The following is a 23,684-nucleotide window of genomic DNA, read 5'->3' as shown; positions in this document are numbered from 1 at the left end:
TAATTTGGCGAGCTTGAAAGCATAGCAAAACTGCATCATTTAAACGAGAATCGGTGGCATACGCATGGCGCAGCAATCACTTCTCAGGTCTCGTCCAGATAGCAGCTAGAACCGGCTGCACCCTGCGACTTCTACAACACCAGTCAGAACCTTGCCACTAGAACCACTATCGCCTACCACTGGATAAGGACGATATCCCAGAGCCCACGTCGTATGGCCAATGGGCCCAGTGTGGATCGCGTGTGCAGCATTGCCGCCGTCGGGCCAAGGGTGTTTCCAACTGCTGGCCCAAAACCACTATATCGACATGCTGTAGCGCAAGTGTAGTTCGCGACAGGCGCAGCCAGGCAACACCACCTAGGAAACTGTTGTTGAGCAAGGCAACAACAACAAAAAGCTTTATTACCACTGGCAATGTTGCCGCCCCCCACTACCTTGACACTTGTTTGGCCTGCTGACAGTTCTGACACCTAGAACGACTCTTGTCGTACGTCTTGGCGATGTTGTAAAGCTTGTCCAGCACACCCTGGTTAGCATCTTCCAATATACAAACGAGTTTGGGGGCACACGTCCAGTCGTGGCGAGTCACTAAGGTGACTGCCTCCCCTAAATGTCCTGCTTGGCCGGTCCTTCCTACACGGTGAACATAGTTTTCAATGTTGCGAGGAAAGTCGAAGTTGAAGATGTGAGTCACATCCTTGATGTCCCACCCTCGGGCTGCGACATCTGTAGCGATCAATACTCGCACTTTCCCACTAGATGGATGGATGTTACGAGCGTCCCCTTTAGAATGGGGCGGTGGGTTGCGCCACCAAGCTCTTGTTATTTTATTGCCTAATGTCTGACCTATGATGAACTTAAATGAACTTTTCTGATGCATTCGCTATATACAGATTTGTTATCTGCAATGGAGAAAAGTTAAGAAAAATACAATTATGAAGACGATTATGCACAGTAGGCAGTAATTTTTGCCTATGTGTTGAAATGTTTCCCAGCATCACTAACAATGACATTGTTGATGTGCGAGATTGAGTAGATCTGTTCCAGTCCACTGCCCTTTATAGTTTTATGGCAATGCCAGCAGTCGCCTTGAGTTCAATTATACAACGTGCAGTTCATCGTGAGGAAGGTATTTTACGTGAGCATTGGTCACTAAGTTTTGCGTGTTCTATGTAAAGAGTAATTTGCTTTATCCACGTTCATTATATTTGGGTTTGACTGTATATGAGCTAATGTAATGAAGCGAAGCCAAGCAAAAGGCATCATACAGCTCCAGCAGCATCTGCTAATAGCACCTACTGTAGAGTATCCCCAACACTTTGTTCATGGTTAGGTTATATTAGAAAGTCATTGGGACCACAAGAAGTATAGACAGGCTTTTTTTTTCAACTCGCACCTATAAAGAAACTAGCACAAAGTCCATGAAACATGATATCTGAACATGGGTTCATGGCACATGGTCCATGAACATGGGTTCAAATTTTCAGAAGGAAATGAATATCTTAACTGTTCTTTTCAACACAACACTGATACATTTGCCCTGCATTTCAGGGGCAGACCTCTCACAGCCGCTGCCCATCTGAAGATTCCCAGTTTGTAATATACCCATTTAATGGTTGTCTTCTTGAACTATGGGTACTCTAAATTTTAAAATTTAAAAGTTAGTTATTATATAGCTTAACTATTGAGTTTCCACTGGTTATGTCTTACTTATGATGTTCATTGGCATGTTACTGAGGAAGACTATTTTTTAGACAATATATTTAGGAATATATTGAAGTCATACCCGAAACAACTGGTAAATTGGTGACTTATCAAGCATAAAAAAAGAAAGAACCAAACTTAACAAGACATTAAAAAAAGGGGGGGGGGGGTCAAGAAATCCAACTGCTCTTCATGTTTCCATGCAGTGTTTCAACAATTAACGATGACAGCTGCCATCAAATAATTGTATATACACATATACAAGACATTATTATATAAATTAGTCTTATAGTCTTTCTTGAAGACAAGTTGTCCCTTGTGCACCAATTCCATCATCCTTCCAGCTAGTTAACTGTAAAAACAACTATGAGAAATATATGACTGAACAGTGAAACTGGACGAGCTCTTTAGCTGTCACTACCCTGCTGCGGTTTCTCAGTGACTATGGCCTTCTGCTGCTGGGCATGACGTTGAGAGTTTCAATTCCTAGCTGCAGAAGCTGCCTTCCAATGGGGGCGGAATGCAATAACGCCCACATACCAAGCATCAGGTGCATATAAAGGATTCGGGTGGTCAAAATAAATACGGAACCCTCTGCCACAGTGTATCTTGCATAGCTCCTGTGTTACTTCGGGGGGAACATTAAACCCCCCCAGTCAATCGTTAAAATTTGCATTCACAATGCAGAGCAGAATATAGTAATCTAAGATTAACGAATTTTGTAAACGTCTTGGTTGAAGCTTCAAAAAGAAAAATAGTTTCCTGGTAAAGTTCTTGAAGACTTTATTGGAGAAAAAGAAATGGAGGGCCCTATCCGAACCCGTTGATCTGACAAATTCCTGTATTAGCCATAATGATTCTTTTTTGTTCTCAATTGAGCTAGGCTACTGATTATCCACTGCAAGCACCGCCACATTAACATACAGCCTTGTTCACTAGCATTGACATGCCACTCCCTAATGACACACTCACATCAAGGTAAAACACGGGGAAGGCGGGAAATGAAAATTCAAGACGATGAGCAAAATGTGAACAAGGTAAATGCGGGAGCCTTGAAAAGCGAGTCTTTTTCAAGGCCTTGAAAAAGACAAGTCCACTTGTCGAAATGTTGGCTCCCGCTTTTACCTTGTTCCCATTTTGCTCATCGTACTGACACCAAGGTGCCATACAGCTTGGCAAAATCATGCAGCTGAAAAAGCAGAATTACTGCTCCAGTTGCAGCTAATGGTTCCAGAATATGCTATAAATTCTGAATACCCTCTACTGCCTTCTACAAGCATGACACATTTGTATACTTGTTGGCCCAGTGATAATTACATGCTCAAATCATTCCTAGTTCAAGGTGACTCAAATTGGTAACTTCTGGATAACTTTTTGGGCCATGTCCTTGTAGGCTTGAGACTGCAAAAGAAGAGAAAAGATTGTGTTAATGATGTCAAAGTAAGGCAGATGATTGAACAGCAGCAAATATGAGTCAAACAAGATAATTAAATACAACAAATTTTAGCTATTAAAGTTGTGCTTACAAACAGACACAGATATTAAAAAGTTTTAAAATTGTTCGGACAGTTCTCTTCGTGATTAATTTTATTTTTCTCGTTTCATGAGGAACACTTGATTAATAACATTATTAATGATTGGTTTAAATACTCTTTTTCTTTTTCCCAAGAACTGTAAGGGAGTGCAATTCACTAGCAAACCAGCAAGTACTGCAACCTTCATTGTCTATGTTCATGTTGATTTTACAGATATGACTTATGCCTATATTGTTCTGTTGTCATCTTATTTATTGGATCAATATTTATGCATTTGTAATGTTGAGTTGCATATGTCACATAATGTCAGATTGTCTTCATTCTGTTCGTGTTTACCTAATATGTTCAGTCTACAAAAGTTCTATATAATTCTTGTTGTATATTTTTCCAAAATGTGAAATGCCTCTATTAGGTGTATGTATTTTCTATGCCAAATTTTTTTTTTAACATCTTGTATCTGCCGATTCCCACACTACTAAAATTTCAAACAGGGATTGTAGTATTAATAAATACTAAATAAATACTACATAAAGTAAACAAACATTCTTATAAAGTGGAAAAGCTTGTTCCACAGATCAGCTCCAGGCTTTGACTTCACACTGAAGTTATGATGTCATTACGACAGTTGAAGATAAGTGGTGGAAGAAGCAATCTAGATGCCATGACATGTGTTTATGTTTGTATCTGAGACAATGCTTAAAAGCACTTCAAATGCAAGTTTCACACAAAATGAGTACAGAAGAAGGTCTACTTGAGTAAGACCGAATTTGTAAAAATCTGATGCTTTGCATAACAATCAAAACAGAGACATTTGGCAAGTCCTGTACCAGGGATATTCAGTAAATTAAAGGAAAATATCATACACTCAATAACTATTCCAAAGTGATCTCTATATTCCCGACATCATAGTGCAGAGGTAATATTATTATTTTTCTTTTATTTGCCTGGTTTGCCACACCGTATAACCTTAGGATGAAATTAAATGTAAGCATAAAGGCTAGCTTCATGCGAACACAACAAAAGCAACTTGTAGAATATTGCGTTGTCCATGATCCACCTTTCATAGTCTTCAGGTTAATCAGTTCTTAACTTCACACCTCTAAGTACCCTTTCACAGACTGTCTTTATTCCAGGGACTGTCTAAAGTAGATGGCGGGCATCTACCATCTACTTTGGACGTGTCCAAAGATTGCCGTGGAGATGCCGTCTGCAGCGACAAGCCGTGTACAGTACTTTGTCTGTGTACAGGTCGGTTGTGATTTGTGTGAGAAGATACTACCTGACCCGCCTCCCTGCAGACGTCCCAAAGCCTTGGTTTGGCTGCTCGGGATGCTGTGGGTATTTCCAGATTAATTTGGACCACTTTAAATTACCCTACATGCACCAACATCTCATTACATGAGCATATTTGCATTCCAACGCTGCTGGAATTTACCCGCCATTGGCAGACATAGAACTCATGACCTTGTGTTCAGCAGCAAAACACTACAGCCACTGATCCAACAGAGTGAGTATTAGTTAGGAACGTTTTCTACTGTTTTCATGCGCTGTGTTATTGAATATAGCATGGTATCATCAATTTCAAGAAGGAAATAGCATACGGTGATAAAAATTCAAGTCAAGGAATATTCAAAATAACCACTAAGATTCATCACTCACTGATCAAACTTTAACTGAAAACTTGGCATCAAGCCTACTAACATTCAATATCTGTCTTGCTCGTTTAGAAAGCAGCCCCAGCACTATTGTCAGTGTTCAGCCAGTATAACTGTTTTCATGGCACTTGTGAATCTTTGAGGAAGCTCCCTTGATGATATTGATGACCATAAAGATGACTGTGAAGGTAACAAAAGTGAAAGGCCACAAGTGTGGCCTGTAGGAGGCAGTCAAAAAAAAAAAAAGAAGAAGAAAAGCAGGTAATGTAAATGTTGGTCACCACATCATACTAATCTCTCATGGACTTCCTGAGGCGATTCACAAGAAACATGCACAACTGTCTAGTAATGCGTACTCTTCTCCAACACACTGATGCAAACCCTATATTGGCTGTCAAACTTGTTCAGTTATTGAGGCACTGAACTGTTATGCCATGACAGTTCAAGGGAAAAAAAAAGAAGAAAGCCCTGTAGAAACATTCTCGATCTAAAAGCACTTTGGAGTGAATGTATATAACATCTTGTCTCTACCACTTCTGTGATGTGAGGCATCTTTGACAGTTCCTCTGCTATTGGGGGAAAGTTGCAAAGCTTTCAAGCTATGGCTAAAAAAGAACAGCCAAATACTGATATTTTGCAATGTGCTTTCATTCCACTATAGAACTCTAAAATACGTGTTCAAGGCACAAATGTCACTCCACTTGCCTGAGGGGAGTTTGCATTAGACACCACAATTGGCTGGCCATTGTCAGAGCTCTCTCTTATCTCTATGTCAAGTGGTACGTCGCCTACAAAACAGAAAAATGTGGCTTATTGTCACGATTTCCAAAGAGCCAATTCAAGAAGATGTGATTAGCATGCCAGAATAGAGAAGTGCATTGATGGACATCAAGTGAAATCAAGCCTATTTTCTTTGCAACCATCCAATAAATACAGTGAAATGCCTCATAATGAAACACTTGGGACCTCGAAAATTCTTTACACAAGTCTCTTCGTTGTAAAGGTTGCACACTGTACTGCTAGCAATAGAGCAGGCCAAGCCCATTCAGCAACAGGAAAGCATTATTTAGTATGAATTCAAGAAATAGTTAGTAATTTAAGTAACTTGTTTTCTTCTGCACACTTCATTTGTCAGAATGTGCTGCTGCAGCCGATGCTGTGACAATGTGCTGCTGCAGCCGATGCTGTGACAATGTGCTGCTGCAGCCGATGCTGTGACAATGAGGTCTGCAGCATGCTCAGCAGTGAAATAGAGTAGTGACCCAATGTACCAGTTAGAGAGCATCGAATACTGCCTCGTCAAAATTCTTGGTTAGTCTACAAGCTTGATCTTCATCACTACTGCCTTTGTCAACCTTTGCCTCCTTCCTGTCCTTGATGACCTTTTTGTTTCAATCAATCAATCAATAAAGTTGATTTCACCAGAAAATTCTGGATGGCCTTCAGGGCTAAAAGCTGCTCTAGGCAGCTTGACTGGGTCCCTGAAGACCCTTACATTGGCAGCATACGACGTTCACAGCACATATACGCATATCGGATCATAATTATAACATATGTGAGTAATACTGCTTATACAAAGTTTATGTAAGGATCACTTGAAGTTAACAAACAGAGTTACAGTAGGATTCACATTAAATGTTTAATACAGCATAAAAATCATCGTATGAAGATTTTTGACTGCAAAAAAAAAAAAAAAAAAAAAGTAAATAAAAATAAAATTCTGTTTATTTAACAGGTTTCACAAACAATAAAGAGTAAAAATAACAGACTGATGACAGCACTGATAACAGATATCGCGCAACGATGACAAAACCAAAACAGAATGCAATAAGTACAGGATAGGCAAAAGCCACGCAAACAAGACACATGCCTGCCATTCCAAAGATAACTATGCAACAGCTATTTGCAACATTGATGTGAAGAACTGACATAGCTGCCATTGTCTAGCAGTAGTTAGTTCAGGAAATTTGTTTAGAATGGATGGTAAATTGAAGTGGAGTGCCTGTGAGTTGTAGGTGGTCCGGTAACGAGGAACAGACCATGTTAAAGTATGTCGCTTACGCCTATTAAGGTAATTAGGTGTTAGGTTTGATATAGTTACGAGGAATTCTTTATAAGTGTTGGAAAAGAAGAAGGATCGCAAAATCCGAAATTTGTATAAGTGCTGTACCCATATGATACTGTATTCCTGAAACACCATTTCAGTTGAAGCTAGGTAGGAAATGTTTGCAACATGGCGAAGAATCTTTTTTTGCAAAAGCAAGATTTTATTTAAGTTCTGTTTAGTTGTGGTAGCCCAGACTAGACTACAGTAGTTAATGTAGGATGCGAATAGTGCGTAATACACTTGAAGTTTTACCTTCGAGGGGAGTAAGCGTTGACATCGTGATAATGCTCCAGTAGTTGGTGACAGTTTCCTACATAGCTCTTCCACATGCGAGTTCCAACTAAGGTGAGCAGAAAATGTAACGCCAAGTATCTGGTGTTCGTTTACAACAGCAATAATCTGACCTTCATATACAAAAGGGCTTAACTTGGAACTACTTTACTCCTTGCACAAAATATAATAATTTTAGTTTTTAGAGGATTAATCTGTATTTCGTTAAGGCTTGACCACGTGGATAGCTTTGAAAGTGTGTTATTACATTGAAATACTAGATCATTTATGTTTGGCCCAGAAAATAGTATGCTACTGTCATCGGCATATATGACAAATTTTGCTGATTTTTCAATATTTACGGGGTCATTGATGGACACATTTAACAAGAGGGGACCCAGAATCCTCCCTTGTGGCACACCTCTTGAAATAGGAAGAAAAGGCGATTGGAAACCCTGTAAACATACATTCTGCTGGCGGTTTTTTAAGTAAGATTTCAACAAATCCAAAGGTTTCCCACGAATTCCACATGCAAACAACTTGACCGCAAGAATCTCATGACTGAGGAAATCGAACGCCTTGGAAAAGTCAATAAAAAGGCCTAAAGTGTGAAATCTGTTATCTATGTTGTAAACTATAATTTCTTTCATTGTTAGTAGGGCTGTTTCTGTCGACCTTACGAAAGCCAAATTGCGCATCTGATATGATATGTTTGTTAGAAAAAGAAAAAAGGTTTACACGTACAAATGATTTTTTCTAAGCCTTTGGAAAAAAACTGGGAGAACGGATATTGGCCTATAGTTTTTCATGGACTGATGATCACCTCCTTTGTGTATTACAGAAACGCTTGCTATCTTCATTTCTTCGGGGAAGGCGACAGAAGTTAGTGCAAGGTTGAATATATGCTTTAGCACAGGAGAGATACATGCAATGATGTATTTTACTGGATTTATCTGCAAGTCATTTATATCTAAGGCCAGTCGTCATTGACGACTTGACAGTCAGTCGTCATTCGTCAGTTCCAGGAAGGAGGGGTTGCCATAGATAGTACAGTGTCCGAAGTTTTCCGCACAGTGGCCCTTTCTATGTGCACCGCCACTCTGTGGTGGCTATGGAGCGAATTGGTGGTGCCAATAGGTGCAGTTGTTGTAAAACAACAACAAACGCATCCTCACTCCCTTCTCTAAAAATAAAGGAATTTCTGTAAACCAGGGATGAACCCACCCACATACTCCGATGGTCAAGTGCAAGCCTCTGCCACTGAAAAAAATTACTGGCTACACCACTGTTTGAAGCACACAGTATGAGAGTCATCACATTGCAGAATACATACGTGGAATATAGCACTTTTGATATTGTTCACATGATGCAGGATTTCATAGCCTGTCCAACTTCTGTATATGGGAAAGACCGACAATTTTTCAGACTACAATTTTTATTACCAGCATACAACAGGAGTTACAGTTCCGACTTGTCCAAAATTTCTTATGCTACCCACTGCACAAGCTCTTCTTTTTACATGTCAAGCCAATCAATTTATGTTTCCTGCTCACAGTACACAGTCAAAAATTTTATGCATTGCTATGCCAGTCTGAAAGGGCATGTTGAAGTATACTTTCAAGCCTGTGCTCTTTTGATCTTACACACTAATATGTGGGCATAGTTATATTTAATTAATGATCAATGCTATTCCTCCAGAACAAACAATAATCTTTATTACGAGAATGGGTGAAAGAAGCGCAATGCCATCTCAGCCATCTGTGATTCATTGAGCTGAATTATGGGGTTCTACTTGCCAAAACTACGATCTGATTATGAAGCACGCCGCAGTGGGGGGACTCCGAATTAATTTCCACCACCTGGGGTTCTTTAACGTGCACCTAAATTTAAGCACCACGGGTGTTGTTGCATTTCACCCCCATCGAAATACGGCTGCCATGGCCGGGATTTGATCCCACGACTTTGTGCTTAGCAGCGCAACACCAAAGCCACTAAGCAACCATGGCGGGTCAGCTGTGATTACTGGCCCTCTTTGTTATTTGCAAGGTTCCATCAGTATAGCTAATCACTAAGGGATACCATTCTATCATTGTGGAAAGCAAACGATGTGAGGTGATTTTCAGTGATAGATGAAATGCACATAGAAAAACTACATTGCAACAGTGAATGATGACACCAACATATCACACACAAAAAAAAAACATACCACTCTTCAGCTTTGTAATTGTTGGCATCATAAATAACTAAGTTGTAATTCTTTAAAAATTTTATGAAAGAAGACACTTTAGTAGCTTTAAGAGTGCTCCAACAGCTTAATAAAATGTGTGGCTTCTGCAGAAGTTGCTTCACAAACATTGGCATCATATAAAATACGCACTATCTTAAGCACAGCTGATGGATTATGCTAAATCTGATGCACTTTTCCATGGCTGAGAACTCCATGACTTGCTTCACCAATGCGTTCGTCATGTTAAGAACAAGCTGCCATAAATACAGCAAGACACCTCTACAATGAACGCCTCTGCAACCCAATGACCTGCAAAACAAAAGATCCCAGATTCCTATGTCTCAGCCAAATTCTTATTGTTTGCATGTATTGCGGACGCCTCTAGAGTGAAGACCCTGACAATGAATTTGCTTGTACATTGGAGAAATTTATGCCTCCCTGAAGGCTGATTTGTTGCTCTACAATGAATGCACATAGCTGCACTGCCACTACCCTCTACAGACACCACTGAGATGCGGCGCATAGTGAGCACCAGTCGACACCCCAACAAAAAGGGAGGGTTTGGACTCCACAGTTGCAGCTATGGTAGCCCACCCATTTTCCAAAAAAAAAAAAAGAAAACACAACAAAACAAACAAACAAAACGCAGCCTAAATGGCCAAACACTCTGACAAGTAGCCGTGAACCTCGATGTCATAGTGTCAGCTGTAGTTGCACATTCCATTGGCAGAAGTGTGCAGAAAAAAATTATTGTCTTCTTTCACGAAGTACTATCTCTTGAATTTATGTTAAATAAAATTTTTTGGTGAATGTGCTTAGCCTGCTCTCCTGAGAGCAGTATGGTCAGCAATATTTACAACACAGTGACTTGTGTAACCAAGGGCTTTGGAGGTCCCAACCACTTTGTTATAAAGGCATTAGACTATGCACCACTAATTTTCCAATCATAGTTGCTCACACAGCTAATGTTCACACCAGACATGCATGCACTAGGTTAAAAGATTCGATCTCCTAACTGCACAGAGTGACACAAAGACATAGTAACAACACACCCAAAATGTCGAGTGCCATCTCCCTGGCAAGCTCAGTGGCACCATCCTTGCCAAATATGTGCGACTCGTGGCCACAGCTTGGACAGGCTAGCCGACTCATATTCTGCACCAGCCCAAGGACAGGCACGCTGACTTTTCGGAACATCTCAGCCCCCTTGCGTGCATCGATAAGTGCAATCTCCTGAGGTGTAGTCACTACAATGACCCCTGCATTGATAAAGATAGAGTATATCAATGCATGAATGCCCCTCAATGCATGAATGCCCCTCAATAAGGCAAGCAGGTGCTGCCCTACACAACTTTCACAAAATATGTCCACACATTTTACTGTGCCAGGGTCAGTTTTCTTTGGTGTCATGACTACAATAAACAGCAAGATGAAGTTCCCGGTAAAATATATCAACATCAGTGACTAACAACATGACACAATGGCAATAGAACACAATGACAAAATGGCCACCACAAGACAAAAACACACTAATACTCAGATTTCAGGCCACATCCATTCTTTGGTATTTAAAGGTCAAGGAGAGATAACTGGTTAAGCACCTGTTATTGCTAGCAAGAATTTATCTTCTTTTTCTTTTGAGGAGCACTCTGCCTCTCAAGGCTACAGGTGAACCTTGGGATAGTTCTATAGTCTTTCGAGTAACATAATTGACTATTTAAGAACTTCAAATTTAAGAATAGGGTGACTCAGTGTGGCTCCCTCACTTCTGCTCGGTTTACGGAAGAGGGGTAAAGACATTCCTTAAAAGGGCATCTACCACCTCTGCTGCTAGCCAAGTGCATCTGGTTGCTGTTAGTGGAAAATGCTTGGGTTTGGTCATCCCCGTGAATGATGGATTCTAGAGATGGCCGGAAACCCACAAAACCCAAAAGAAAGTCCAATGGATTGCAAAAGTCAAGCAGTAGTACAGATAGTACAAATTTTATTCCATATCACTCTCTTCAAGCAATGAGTGCTTCACTTGAGGCCTTGTCTAGCTTTCTTCTGTCTGATAAAAGTGCTTTTTGATACTGTCGCACTATGTATTCACTGTTGAGCCATGCTACGAGTACAATCCACTTAAATATGCACCTTTTCCCTGGCACTACAGCATGGCCTACACAGTTAGTATTGATTCTCTTGGCATTCAGAACATGTTTAGGGGCCCACAGCTATGACAAGCTTTTGAGTTTTTCCGTGTAATATTCTTATTTTGGCACTAAAGGTTCAACATGTAATTTAGAACTTTCAGACCACAGGATAAACTTCACAAAGACCAACGCTGAGTAAAGTCAGGTTGAGGGTTGAAAAATGAAGCTAGAGCTTATACCTAAGCTAAAGCATATACCTTAAACACAGCTGTCTGTTGTATTTGAGGTATGTTTTGGTTGTATATATAAAGTATACTGGGTGTTGGACTGCCCTCAAAGCATTCAAATAATTAAACAAAACATTGCAATAGACATGAGAAACATTCTTTATGTGGCAGCATTCTATCTACACTGGTGTAAATTTACAATGCAATAGTGATAGACTCAATGATAATTTATGCAACATTTATTAATTAACTTCCTGACTGTGCTGTATTTGATGTATGTTTTGGTTGTATATATAAAGTATACTGGGTGTTGGACTGCCCTCAAAGCATTTAAATAATTAAACAAAACATTGCAATAGACCTGAGAAACATTCTTTATGTGGCAACATTTTATTTACACTGGTGTAAATTTACAATGCAATAGTGATAGATTCAATGATGACTTATCTAATATTTATTAATTAACTTCTCGACTGATTGCTTTAGGCCACATGCTGTAACAGCAGAATTGAGGCTGAATAGTGCTAAAGGCATGTTCAATTAGTAGAGACCCTAAGAGTAGCACCAAAGTCAAAAAGGTTTGTCCCCAAAGTTAGTTGCAAAATCCATTGATGCACCATATGCAGCTGACAGCATACATTTTCAAAGCACAGAATTAAAGAAAAAACATAATTTTGTTACATCTCCACCAATGAACCTGTAATTCAGACGTACAGTGTGATGGTAGCACTGAATTTTTTGCTTCTTGGGATGATGTGTTATCAGACAAATTTCTGTGTTTTTGCGGATCCTTTGTGGTTGGGTGAACTTTTATGGTTGGGTGTGCCTTTCCCCCACTGTACATAAGGAAAGCTTTGTGGGGAAATGACATGTGGAATGCCTTTCATCGCGAGGTAGGGAACATCTCAAAAGTGGTGCTAGACTCGGGACTCCTACTCGGTGAACATGCCTTGAGCAGTTACTAGCCTCAATACTGCAACCAAAACATGCACCCAAAAGATATTATTTTGGAGGTTAAGTAATAATTATTACAAACTTAATGAGTCAGTTAAATGATTATTACATAAATTATTATATCCGGCAGCATGAATGTGTCCCTCCCAAAAATGAACTCTTTTATCGCTAGTGCACTGTTTTATATAACTGCTTGAAAATATTTAGTGAAACACACTGTCTGTGGCTCCTGTAAACATGAACCAAGACTTGTCAACTAGTAGTACTGGTTGTTTGTGCCGTACCAGAAAGCTGGGAAAGCTAGTGAGTGCTAACAAGAAGATAAGACCAGAGAAAAGTGTTAATACTTATGAGACTATAATGCCAGGTCTATAATTTAGGTTTTTATTTCTGCATGTTAAACATCATCATGAAAAAAGAAAATAAAAAAAACTGTTTCAGTGACAAGCAAAAATTTGGAGGACACTTAAGCTTCGCCTTTAAGAGTGGAACACGACAGCATGTAAAGATCCCTGACTGCTCCTCACGCTTCCCGGCAACTGCAGCATATCTAACCGTAATGTTTGGGCTGCCTTCGTGCATACTGTTTGCCACGAGCGTTTCTCGTAGAAATGCAGCCTCTTGCGTGGGCCGCGATGCGCCTCCGCGCGCTGCTGAACTCTGAGCGGGGCGTGACTCTGAGGTGGACTCTGAGCGCTGCGTGAACGGGCGCTGCTCAGTGGACTCTAAGATATTCACGCGCCGGCACGTGCAAATGGCGGATGCCGTGGCCGGTCTATTTATTTTATTTATTTATTTATACAATACTGCAGGCCCAAATGGGGGGCCAAGCAGGAGGGGCAGAATACATAAATATTTACATATGCACGTATATATTGTTACGTGTGGAAAGACACAGACGAGAGATGCTATTTACACGCTATTTACACTGGAGCCAGGCAGCCAGGCTGACACTCGCTCGTGCCGAGGGCACCGACCAACTTCTTCGTCGTTCTCGCGGCTGCTCGTCTCTCGCGGAATCATATCGTAATATTACCCCCCGGCGGCAAAAGCACCGTCACGGCGCTGTTAAATATCCAAGGGGCATGGAGAGTTGTAGGGCTTGAGTCGGGCAACGTGGACAATGTCACTGGTTGTCACAGCGGAGGACGTCGTGGGCGTGGCTAGAACGATTTCATAGGTGACATCGGTCACTTTGCGTATCACGCGATATGGGCCTGTGTAACAGAAAAGCAGTTTTTCACAAAGGCCGACTTTACGCGATGGGGACCAAAGCAACACGAGGGCTCCGGGCACAAAATGGACATCACGGTGACGGAGGTCGTAGCGCTGTTTCTGCTTGTCTTGAGACACTTGTAGACGAGCGCGCGCAAGTTGGCGAGCATGGTCAGCATGGGCGATTGCATCACGGGCATAATCGCTAGTTGAAGCTGTGGCGGACGGAAGCACAGTGTCCAGTGGTAGCGTCGGTTCGCGGCCGTACAAGAGGTAAAACGGGGAAAAGCCAGCAGTTTCGAGACGGGAAGAGTTATATGCAAAGGTAATGTAAGGTAGAGCCAGGTCCCAGTCACGGTGGTCGTCTGAAACGTATTTGGATAGCAGGTCTGTAAGGGTGCGGTTCAAACGCTCAGTGAGGCCGTTCGTTTGGGGGTGGTAGGAGGTGGTAAATTTATGCTGTATTGAGCAGGCACGCATGATGTCGTCAATGACTTTGGCCAAAAAGGTGCGGCCGCGGTCTGTAAGCAATTGACGCGGAGCACCATGCATCAATATAATATCATGTAGCAGGAAGTCCGCAACATCAGTTGCACAACTGGTCGGAAGAGCACAGGTTACGGCGTAGCGGGTCGCGTAGTCCACCGCGACTGCAACCCACTTGTTTCCTGATGTAGATTCCGGAAATGGGCCTAGAAGGTCCAAGCCGACACGATGGAAGGGCTCGGCAGGGATGTCGAGCGGCTGCAGGTAACCAGCGGGGAGCTGGGAAGGCTTCTTGCGTCGTTGGCAAAGTTCACAAGCGGCGACGTAACGTCGTACGGAACGGGCAAGGCCCGGCCAGAAAAAACGGCGACGTACACGGTCATAGGTTCGAGATATGCCGAGGTGTCCTGCCGTGGGTGCGTCGTGAAGCTCTTCTAGAACGGTGGAGCGGAGGTGTTTAGGTACTACAAGCAGGAACTCAGAGCCGTCTGGATGAAGGCTACGACGGTACAGAGTACCGTCGCGGAGGACGAAGAGGCGTAGAGTAGCATCTGCCGGAGATTGTTCAAAACGGTCGATGAGTGCTCTGATGTAGGCGTCACGGCGTTGCTCGTCGGCGAAATGAAGCAGCTGGGATACTGAGAATACGCAAGAAGCACTGCAATATTGGAGGAGTCAGAGTCGTCAACAGGGTAACGCGACAAACTGTCAGCGTCTTGGTGCAGGCGGCCAGACTTGTACACCACGGAATATGAAAATTCCTGTAGCCTCAAAGCCCAGCGACCAAGCCGGCCTGTAGGATCTTTTAGCGATGAGAGCCAGCAAAGAGCATGATGGTCAGTGACTACGGAATAAGGGCGACCGTAAAGGTAAGGACGGAACTTTGCAACTGCCCAGACAACAGCAAGGCATTCGCGTTCCGTAATGGAATAGTTGCGCTCCGATGGTGCTAGGAGGCGGCTCGCATAAGCAATAACGCGATCCTTGCCACGCTGACGCTGGGCTAAGACGGCACCTACGCCATGACCGCTGGCATCTGTACGTAATTCTGTAGGGGCATCAGGGTCGAAGTGGGCGAGAATGGGTGGTGAGGTTAGACGAGTGACGAGACGAGAGAAGGCGGCGGCTTCTGCAGTACCCCACGAGAATTGTACGCCTTTCTTCAAAAGATTAGTTAGGGGCCTAGCAATTGTCGCAAAATCTGGAACAAAACGACGAAAGTACGAGCACAGCCCTACAAAACTTCGAACGTCTGCGGCTGTCTTCGGAACCGGAAACTCTCGGACAGCGCGAGTTTTGTCGGGGTCAGGCTGTACTCCGGAAGTGTCAACTAGATGGCCCAGAAGAGTAATTTGTCGGTGGCCAAAACGACATTTCGATGAGTTAAGTTGCAGCTTCGCCTTTCGAAATACATCAAGTATAGTTGTGAGACGCTCAAGGTGAGTGTCGAACGTTGGCGAGAAGACGATGACGTCGTCGAGGTAGCAGAGGCATGTGGACCATTTGAAACCTTGGAGCAAGGAGTCCATCATACGCTCAAAGGTGGCAGGGGCATTGCATAATCCAAACGGCATTACTTTAAATTGGTATAGGCCATCAGGTGTGATGAACGCGGTTTTTTCTTTGTCCATATCGTCAACAGCAATCTGCCAATATCCCGAACGAAGATCAATAGACGAGAAATATCTGGAACCGTGCAGGCAATCAAGGGCGTCGTCTATACGTGGGAGCGGGTAGATGTCCTTTTTTGTAATGCTGTTCAGGTGACGGTAATCAACACAGAAGCGCCACGTGCCGTCCTTCTTCTTAACCAACACCACAGGTGACGCCCAGGGACTCGATGAAGGCTCAATGATGTTTTTATCGAGCATTTTGTTCACTTCATCTTGAATTACTCGGCGTTCCGACACAGAAACTCGATACGGTCGTCGGTGAATAGGCACAGCATCGCCAGTAAGAATGCGATGCTTGACCGCGAGCGTCTGGCCTAAAGGGCGATCGTCAAAGTCGAAAATATCGCGGTAGGACGATAATACTTCGCAAAGGTCTTCAGCCTGCGTAGAGGACAGGTCCGTCGCAACCATTTTCTTTATGTTGGGATCGACGCCCGAGGCTGGCGCGATGGGCATGCTAAGGTCGCGAGAACCATCGGTCGATAACGCTGCCACGTATTGGTTGTCGAGACAATCAACGGTGGCAAGGCAACCTTGCGGTAGAATTTGCTTTGCCAATCCAAAGTTACAGACAGGCATTCGAGTGCGGTTCCCAGTAATATTAAGTATACTGTGAGGCACTGTAACGTCATACCTTATTGGAATGTCGGGCAGAGGAGTGACGAGGTACTCGCCATCAGGAACTGGTGGGAAAGACAACAGTTCAATGTAGGCTATTGACTTTGGCTGCAGGCGAAGAAAACCGGTGGGACGTAAGCGGCAGTGGGGTGCGTCAGAAGGTTCTGCGAGCATCGGCAACTCAAGGCGAAGGGTACCGGAAGAGCAGTCAATAAGAGCAGAATGTGCGGAGAGAAAATCGAGGCCGAGAATGAGGTCGTGGGGGCAATGAGCAATTACGGTGAAGAGGACAGGAGTGTGGCGGCCGGCGATGCTGACGCGTGCTGTACACATGCCGATGATAGGCACAGTACCGCCATCCGCAACGCGTACGACGCGGGCCGACGCTGGGGTGAGGAGCTTTTTGAGTCGTCGTCGGAAGGCAGCACTCATGATTGAAAGATGTGCTCCTGTATCGATGAGTGCCGTGACAGGATAGCCGTCAACGTCAACGTCAAGAAGGTTTCGGTTCGTGGGTAACGTGAGCAGAGGATTTGAGGGCAGGGTCGATAATGCAGCTTCACCTCCAGAAGCTGCAGTGCCTAGTTTTCCGGCTGGATCCGGGAGGCGATAGGCGGCGAAGAGAAGCGACGGGGTTGGGGCGAACGAGACTGGTGGTGTCGAGGTGAGGGCGAGCGGCTGTAGCGAAGGGTCGGAGCAGGGACATCAGCAGTAGTAGGTTCATGGCGGGTGGCATAGGGTACAGAAGGTCCAAAGGTGCGGGAATAAGTGGGGGCGTAAGTCTGAGGAGGTGGTGGCCATCGGTTGCGGCAGTGATGGGCGACGTGGCCGATGCGACAGCAGTGGAAGCAGATCGGCCTGTCATCAGGTGTACGCCATTCGGACGGGTTGCGGCGAGATGTGGCAGAAAAGGACTGCCGGGGACGAGGAGGGCCGCTAGATAACTGGGGAACACTGGGTCGAGACGTGGAACACACGGTGTTCAGACCCATGTTTTCAAATTCCTGTCTGACGACAGCCTGAATCATCGCAATGGTGGTTGCTGGCGGATCGGGATGCGGCGTGGAGAAGGCTGGCAAAGAGGCGGCCTCGAGTTCGCGGTGAACAATGCGGGTGACGTCGTCACAGGTGGTAGTCTGACGTGGTCGACCCTCACATGTCGACGTAGCAGCAGTGTTGGGTAGGCGCGCAATGTGGTTTGAGATACGGCGGCTCTTAGCCTGTTCAAGGCGACGGCATTCTTTTATAATGGCATCGATAGTCGACACGTTGCCGAAAACAAGCAAATTGAAAGCGTCGTCGGCGATGCCTTTTAGCACATGTGCCACTTTATCTCCTTCGGACATATGATCGTCAGCTTTACGGCATAGAGCCAAGACGTCGAGGATGTAGGAAACGTATGGCTCTGTACGTGACTGAACACGAGATGCAGGAGCCTTTCTCGCGGCAGCCTTGCGCGCAATGCGGTCGCCGAACAGTTCCCGCAGTTTTTCTTTGAAACTGTCCCAACTGGTTATTTCGTTATCATGTGTTTGAAGCCACACGCGTGGGATGCCGCCGAGATAAAAGATGACATTGGCGAGCATAATCGTTGGGTCCCACCTGTTATTAGCGCTGGCATGTTCATAAAGCTTGATCCAGTCGTCGACATCCCGTCCCTCCAGGCCAGAGAACACACCTGGGTCACGATGTGGGGTAACCGTGACGACTGGAGCAGTCGGACAAGCCGAAGCCGTTGCGGAGGCGGGTTCGTCACCGGGAGGCATGGTGACAAGCTCGGTGTGCCGACCACTTCGGAGTTCCGTGGTGAGGACGGGGATCGCTGACCTCCACCAGAAATGTTACGTGTGGAAAGACACAGACGAGAGATGCTATTTACACACTATTTACACTGGAGCCAGGCAGCCAGGCTGACACTCGCTCGTGCCGAGGGCACCGACCAACTTCTTCGTCGTTCTCGCGGCTGCTCGTCTCTCGCGGAATAATATAGTAATAATATATACATACACACATGAAAAGAAAATACAAAAGCAATGCAACATATGTAAATATCAGAAGAAAACAAAAATGAAAGTGACGACTAATAACATTAAGAGAAGGTACACTTAAGGAAGACAACTTGACAAACATTAGAACAGTATCACACGCATATATTGTCACGTGGTAGTGACGTTAAAGAACACAGTAGCAGTACTGTGAAAGACAAAACTAGCTTTTATTGGGCGAACCTGTGCCCACAAAACAGGCTACACTTAAAGCACAACGATAGCGGCGAACACAGTCGGCAATCGTCGAAAATCTGATCAGCGGGTCAAGTGCGTCGGCTTTTATAGAGCAGTCATCGAATGTTCCTGACTAATCGTTGGGACCCGCGTGCCTTCCACAGAGTTCTACACCATTCGCGTCAGGCGATGAAATCAGATAACACAAGGTTCGGCGACAATAGACCGCGGATAGAAGCATCGATAACTTTCCAGAAACTTCGGATACATGCAGGCGCGTCCCGCGCTGTGTGATAGCATTCGTTAGGCGGAGAAGCGTGGTCGCCCGATAAAGATAAGTACACGTGTCAATACCCCCCTCTTAAAAAAAGCATCGACCCGATGCTCCAACCAAACGAAAGTAATAAACAAAAGCACTCGTAGCAAAGAAAACAACAAAAATAACGAAGCTCGTCAGCGTCCGTAAAAGGGTTTAAGGCGCACCACGTGGACCACTTCAGATCGTGCGCGGCGCCGCTGTGAATGCGAAATGCCGTCTGGCGCGACCTCATAGTCCAGAGCGCCAATACGTCGGATGACCTTGTAGGGTCCGAAATAGCGTCGCAGTAGCTTCTCACTAAGTCCTCGTCGGCGTATCGGGGTCCATACCCAAACACGGTCGCCGGGCTGGTACTCGACGAAGCGTCGTCGGAGGTTGTAGTGTCGGCTGTCGGTCCTCTGCTGGTTCTTGATCCGCAGGCGGGCGAGCTGGCGGGCTTCTTCGGCGCGCTGGAGATAGATAGCGACGTCAAGATTGTCCTCGTCAGTGACGTGGGGCAGCATGGCGTCGAGCGTCGTCGTCGGGTTTCTGCCGTAGACCAGCTTAAATGGCGTGATCTGTGTTGTTTCTTGCACCGCCGTGTTGTAAGCGAATGTCACATACGGCAGGACCACGTCCCACGTCTTGTGCTCAACGTCGACGTACATCGCTAGCATGTCGGCGAGGGTCTTATTCAGGCGCTCCGTGAGACCATTCGTTTGCGGATGGTAGGCAGTTGTCCTCCTGTGGCTTGTCTGGCTATATTGCAGAATGGCTTGGGTGAGCTCTGCTGTAAAAGCCGTTCCTCTGTCGGTGATGAGGACTTCTGGGGCGCCATGTCGCAGCAGGATGTTCTCGACGAAAAATTTCGCCACCTCGGCTGCGCTGCCTTTCGGTAGAGCTTTTGTTTCAGCGAAGCGGGTGAGATAGTCCGTCGCCACGACGATCCACTTATTCCCGGATGTTGACGTCGGAAACGGCCCCAACAAATCCATCCCAATCTGCTCGAATGGTCGACGAGGAGGTTCGATCGGCTGTAGTAACCCTGCTGGCCTTGTCGGTGGTGTCTTCCGTCGTTGACAGTCTCGGCATGTCTTGACGTAACGGGCGACGTCGGCGGTCAGACGCGGCCAGTAATACCTTTCATGTATCCTCGACAGCGTCCGGGAGAATCCGAGGTGCCCAGCAGTTGGATCGTCGTGTAAGGCGTGCAGTACTTCTGGACGCAGCGCCGACGGAACAACAAGAAGGTAGTTGGCGCGGACTGGTGAGAAGTTTTTCTTCACGAGTAGGTTGTTTTGAAGCGTGAACGAAGATAATCCACGCTTAAATGCCCTAGGGACAACGTCGGTGTGCCCTTCCAAATACTCGACAAGGGCTTTTAGCTCCGGGTCCCCTCGTTGTTGATCGGCGAAGTCTTCCGCGCTTATTATTCCAAGGAAGGCGTCGTCATCCTCGTTATCTTGCGGCGGCGGGTCAATGGGGGCGCGTGATAGGCAATCGGCATCTGAGTGTCTTTGTCCGGACTTGTATGTTACAGTGATGTCGTATTCTTGTAGTCTGAGGCTCCACCATGCCAGCCGTCCTGAAGGGTCCTTTAAGTTAGCTAGCCAACACAACGCGTGATGGTCGCTGACCACTCTGAATGGCCTGCCATATAGGTAGGGGCGAAATTTCGCTGTAGCCCAAACGATGGCGAGGCATTCCTTTTCCGTTGTGGAATAATTGCCTTCCGCTTTTGACAACGACCGGCTAGCGTAAGCTATCACGTGTTCATGTCCATCTTTTCTCTGGACTAGGACGGCACCGAGGCCTAGGCTACTGGCGTCAGTGTGGATTTCGGTATCGGCGTGCTCGTCGAAGTGCGCAAGTACGAGCGGCGACTGCATGCGTCGTTTCAGTTCTTCAAATGCATCGGCCTGCGGCGTTTCCCACTTGAACTCGACGTCACATTTAGTTAGCTGTGTCAGCGGCTCAGCAATGCGTGAAAAGTCCTTGACAAATCGCCTGTAGTAGGCACACATGCCAAGAAATCTACGCACTGCCTTCTTGTCGGTGGGCTGCGGGAACTTTGCGATGGCAGCGGTCTTCTGCGGGTCGGGGCGGACTCCAGACTTGCTGATGACGTGGCCTAGGAACAGAAGCTCATCGTAGGCGAAGCGGCACTTTTCTGGCTTCAGAGTGAGGCCTGATGACTTGATGGCCTCTAGTACTGTTGCAAGCCGCCTAAGGTGATCGTCGAAATTTCCGGCGAAGACAACGACGTCATCCAAGTAAACGAGACAGGTCTGCCACTTCAATCCTGCTAAAACCGTGTCCATCACGCGCTGGAACGTTGCAGGCGCCGAGCACAGTCCAAATGGCATAACCTTGAACTCGTAGAGGCCGTCTGGGGTGATGAAGGCGGTCTTTTCGCGATCTCTTTCGTCGACTTCTATTTGCCAATAGCCAGGCTTGAGGTCCATCGACGAGAAGTATTTAGCGTTGCAGAGCCGATCCAATGCGTCGTCTATCCGTGGGAGGGGGTATACATCCTTCTTCGTGATCTTGTTCAGTCGACGATAATCGACACAGAAACGTAGGGTTCCGTCCTTTTTTCTTTACCAGGACAACAGGGGATGCCCACGGGCTTTTCGACGGCTGGATGATGTCGTCGCACAGCATTTCGTCGACTTGTTCTCTTATAGCTTCACGTTCCCGCGTCGAAACTCGGTAAGGGCTCTGGCGTAGTGGTCGAGCGCACTCTTCGGTTATTATGCGATGCTTTGCGACTGGTGTTTGTCGAATCCTCGATGACGTCGAAAAACAGCCTTTGTATCGTCGAAGCAGACTTCTGAGCTGTTGCTGCTTAATCGCGGGGAGACTTGGATTTATGTCGAAGTCTGGCTCGGGAACTACGGTCGTCGGGGTAGATGCAACAGAATCCGAGAGGGCAAACGCATCGCTGGTTTCCTGAATTTCCTCGATGTATGCGATCATCGTGCCCTTGTTGATGTGCTTGAACTCCTGGCTGAAGTTAGTCAGCAACACCTTTGTGTTTCCTCCGTGCAGTCGAGCGATCCCTCTTGCGACGCAAATTTCACGGTCCAGCAGTAGACGTTGGTCGCCTTCGATGACGCCTTCTACGTCAGCGGGTGTTTCGGTGCCGACCAAAATAACAATGCTGGAGCGAGGCGGGATGCTCACTTGATCTTCGAGCACACTCAAGGCGTGGTGACTACGAGGGCTCTCCGGCGGTATCGCTTTATCTTCCGACAGCGTTATTGACTGTGACTTCAGGTCGATGATTGCGCCGTGTTGGTTCAGGAAGTCCATACCGAGAATGACGTCTCGTGAACACTGTTGGAGGATAACGAAAGTGGCAGGGTAAGTCCGGTCATGAATGGTTATTCTTGCCGTGCAGATTCCAGTCGGCGTGATGAGGTGTCCTCCAGCTGTGCGAATTTGAGGGCCTTCCCATGCAGTCTTAACCTTCTTCAACTGGGCGGCGATGTGTCCACTCATGACGGAGTAATCAGCCCCTGTGTCCACTAAGGCGGTAACTGCGTGGCCGTCGAGAAGCACGTCGAGGTCGGTGGTTCTTTGTCTGGCGTTGCAGTTGGGTCTTGGCGTCGGATCACGGCTGCGTCGTGTTGAACTGAAGCTTGAACGTCGCGTCGTCAAGTAGTCTTTCGTCGGTGTAGTCCTAGTTTCCTGACTTCGTCGGGGCGGCGGCGTGTCGTCATTAGGTCGTCGAGATGGTTGCTTCGTCGTCTTCGTCGGCGGCGGAGGATCTTCGTCAGTTCGACGAACAGCAACCGCACCTCCATCGGTTGCTGCTTTTAGTTTTCCGGATATGGGCTGACGGACCGGCCGCGGGCTGGGCCAGTGTATGGTCGGCGCTGCGGCGACAGGTAGCGGCCTGGTGACGGCGAACGGGAAGCTCGTCGAGGGCTCCACTGAGTGGCGGCGAGGTAGTCGGCGATATCGCAAGGTCGTTCGCCAATCTGTGGCCGCGGCGCGTTAACGGCGAAACCTCGCAGTCCCATCTCCCGGTATGGGCATCGGCGGTACACATGGCCGGCTTCCCCGCAGTGGTAGCAGAGCGGGCGGTGGTCAGGAGCGCGCCAAACGTCTGTCTTCCTCGGGTAGCTGCGCTGGGCGACGGGTGGTCGTGCGGGTGGCGGCGGCGGCGGACGACGGAATTGCGGCCTGACAGGGCCCTGGCGCGGTCGCGGAGGGGGACCTTGACGGCGTGCGACGGCGGCGTAGGTCATCGCTTGCGGCTCAGGCTGCGGCAATTCAGGGGCTACTCCAAGTTGTTGTTGGAGTTCCTCACGCACGGCGTCGGCAATCGAAGCCACTTGAGGCTGTGATGATGG

At 46.2% G+C, this 23,684-nt stretch overlaps 1 protein-coding gene across 3 annotated transcripts in view; it reads right to left on the bottom strand.

Annotated features, from left to right (window-relative positions):
• Positions 1-355: 355 nt before the first annotated feature.
• The window catches only part of Nubpl (NUBP iron-sulfur cluster assembly factor, mitochondrial), a 60,132-nt gene continuing 36,803 nt past the window's right edge, over positions 356-23,684 (bottom strand). The window contains exons 8-11 of one of the 3 annotated variants that reach the window (XM_050195235.3): positions 10,551-10,757; positions 5,600-5,682; positions 3,022-3,105; positions 356-633 (exon numbers count right to left, since the gene is read on the bottom strand). In XM_050195235.3, the coding sequence (XP_050051192.2) occupies positions 3,052-3,105; positions 5,600-5,682; positions 10,551-10,757 (344 nt within the window). In that variant the 3' untranslated portion in view covers positions 356-633; positions 3,022-3,051. The other 2 variants (XM_055062842.2, XM_072288421.1) reach the window with 2 other exon arrangements.

Source organism: Dermacentor andersoni, chromosome 1 (genome assembly GCF_023375885.2).
Source record: "Dermacentor andersoni chromosome 1, qqDerAnde1_hic_scaffold, whole genome shotgun sequence".
NCBI lineage: Eukaryota > Metazoa > Arthropoda > Arachnida > Ixodida > Ixodidae > Dermacentor > Dermacentor andersoni.
This window is presented reverse-complemented; position numbering and strand designations above follow the sequence as displayed.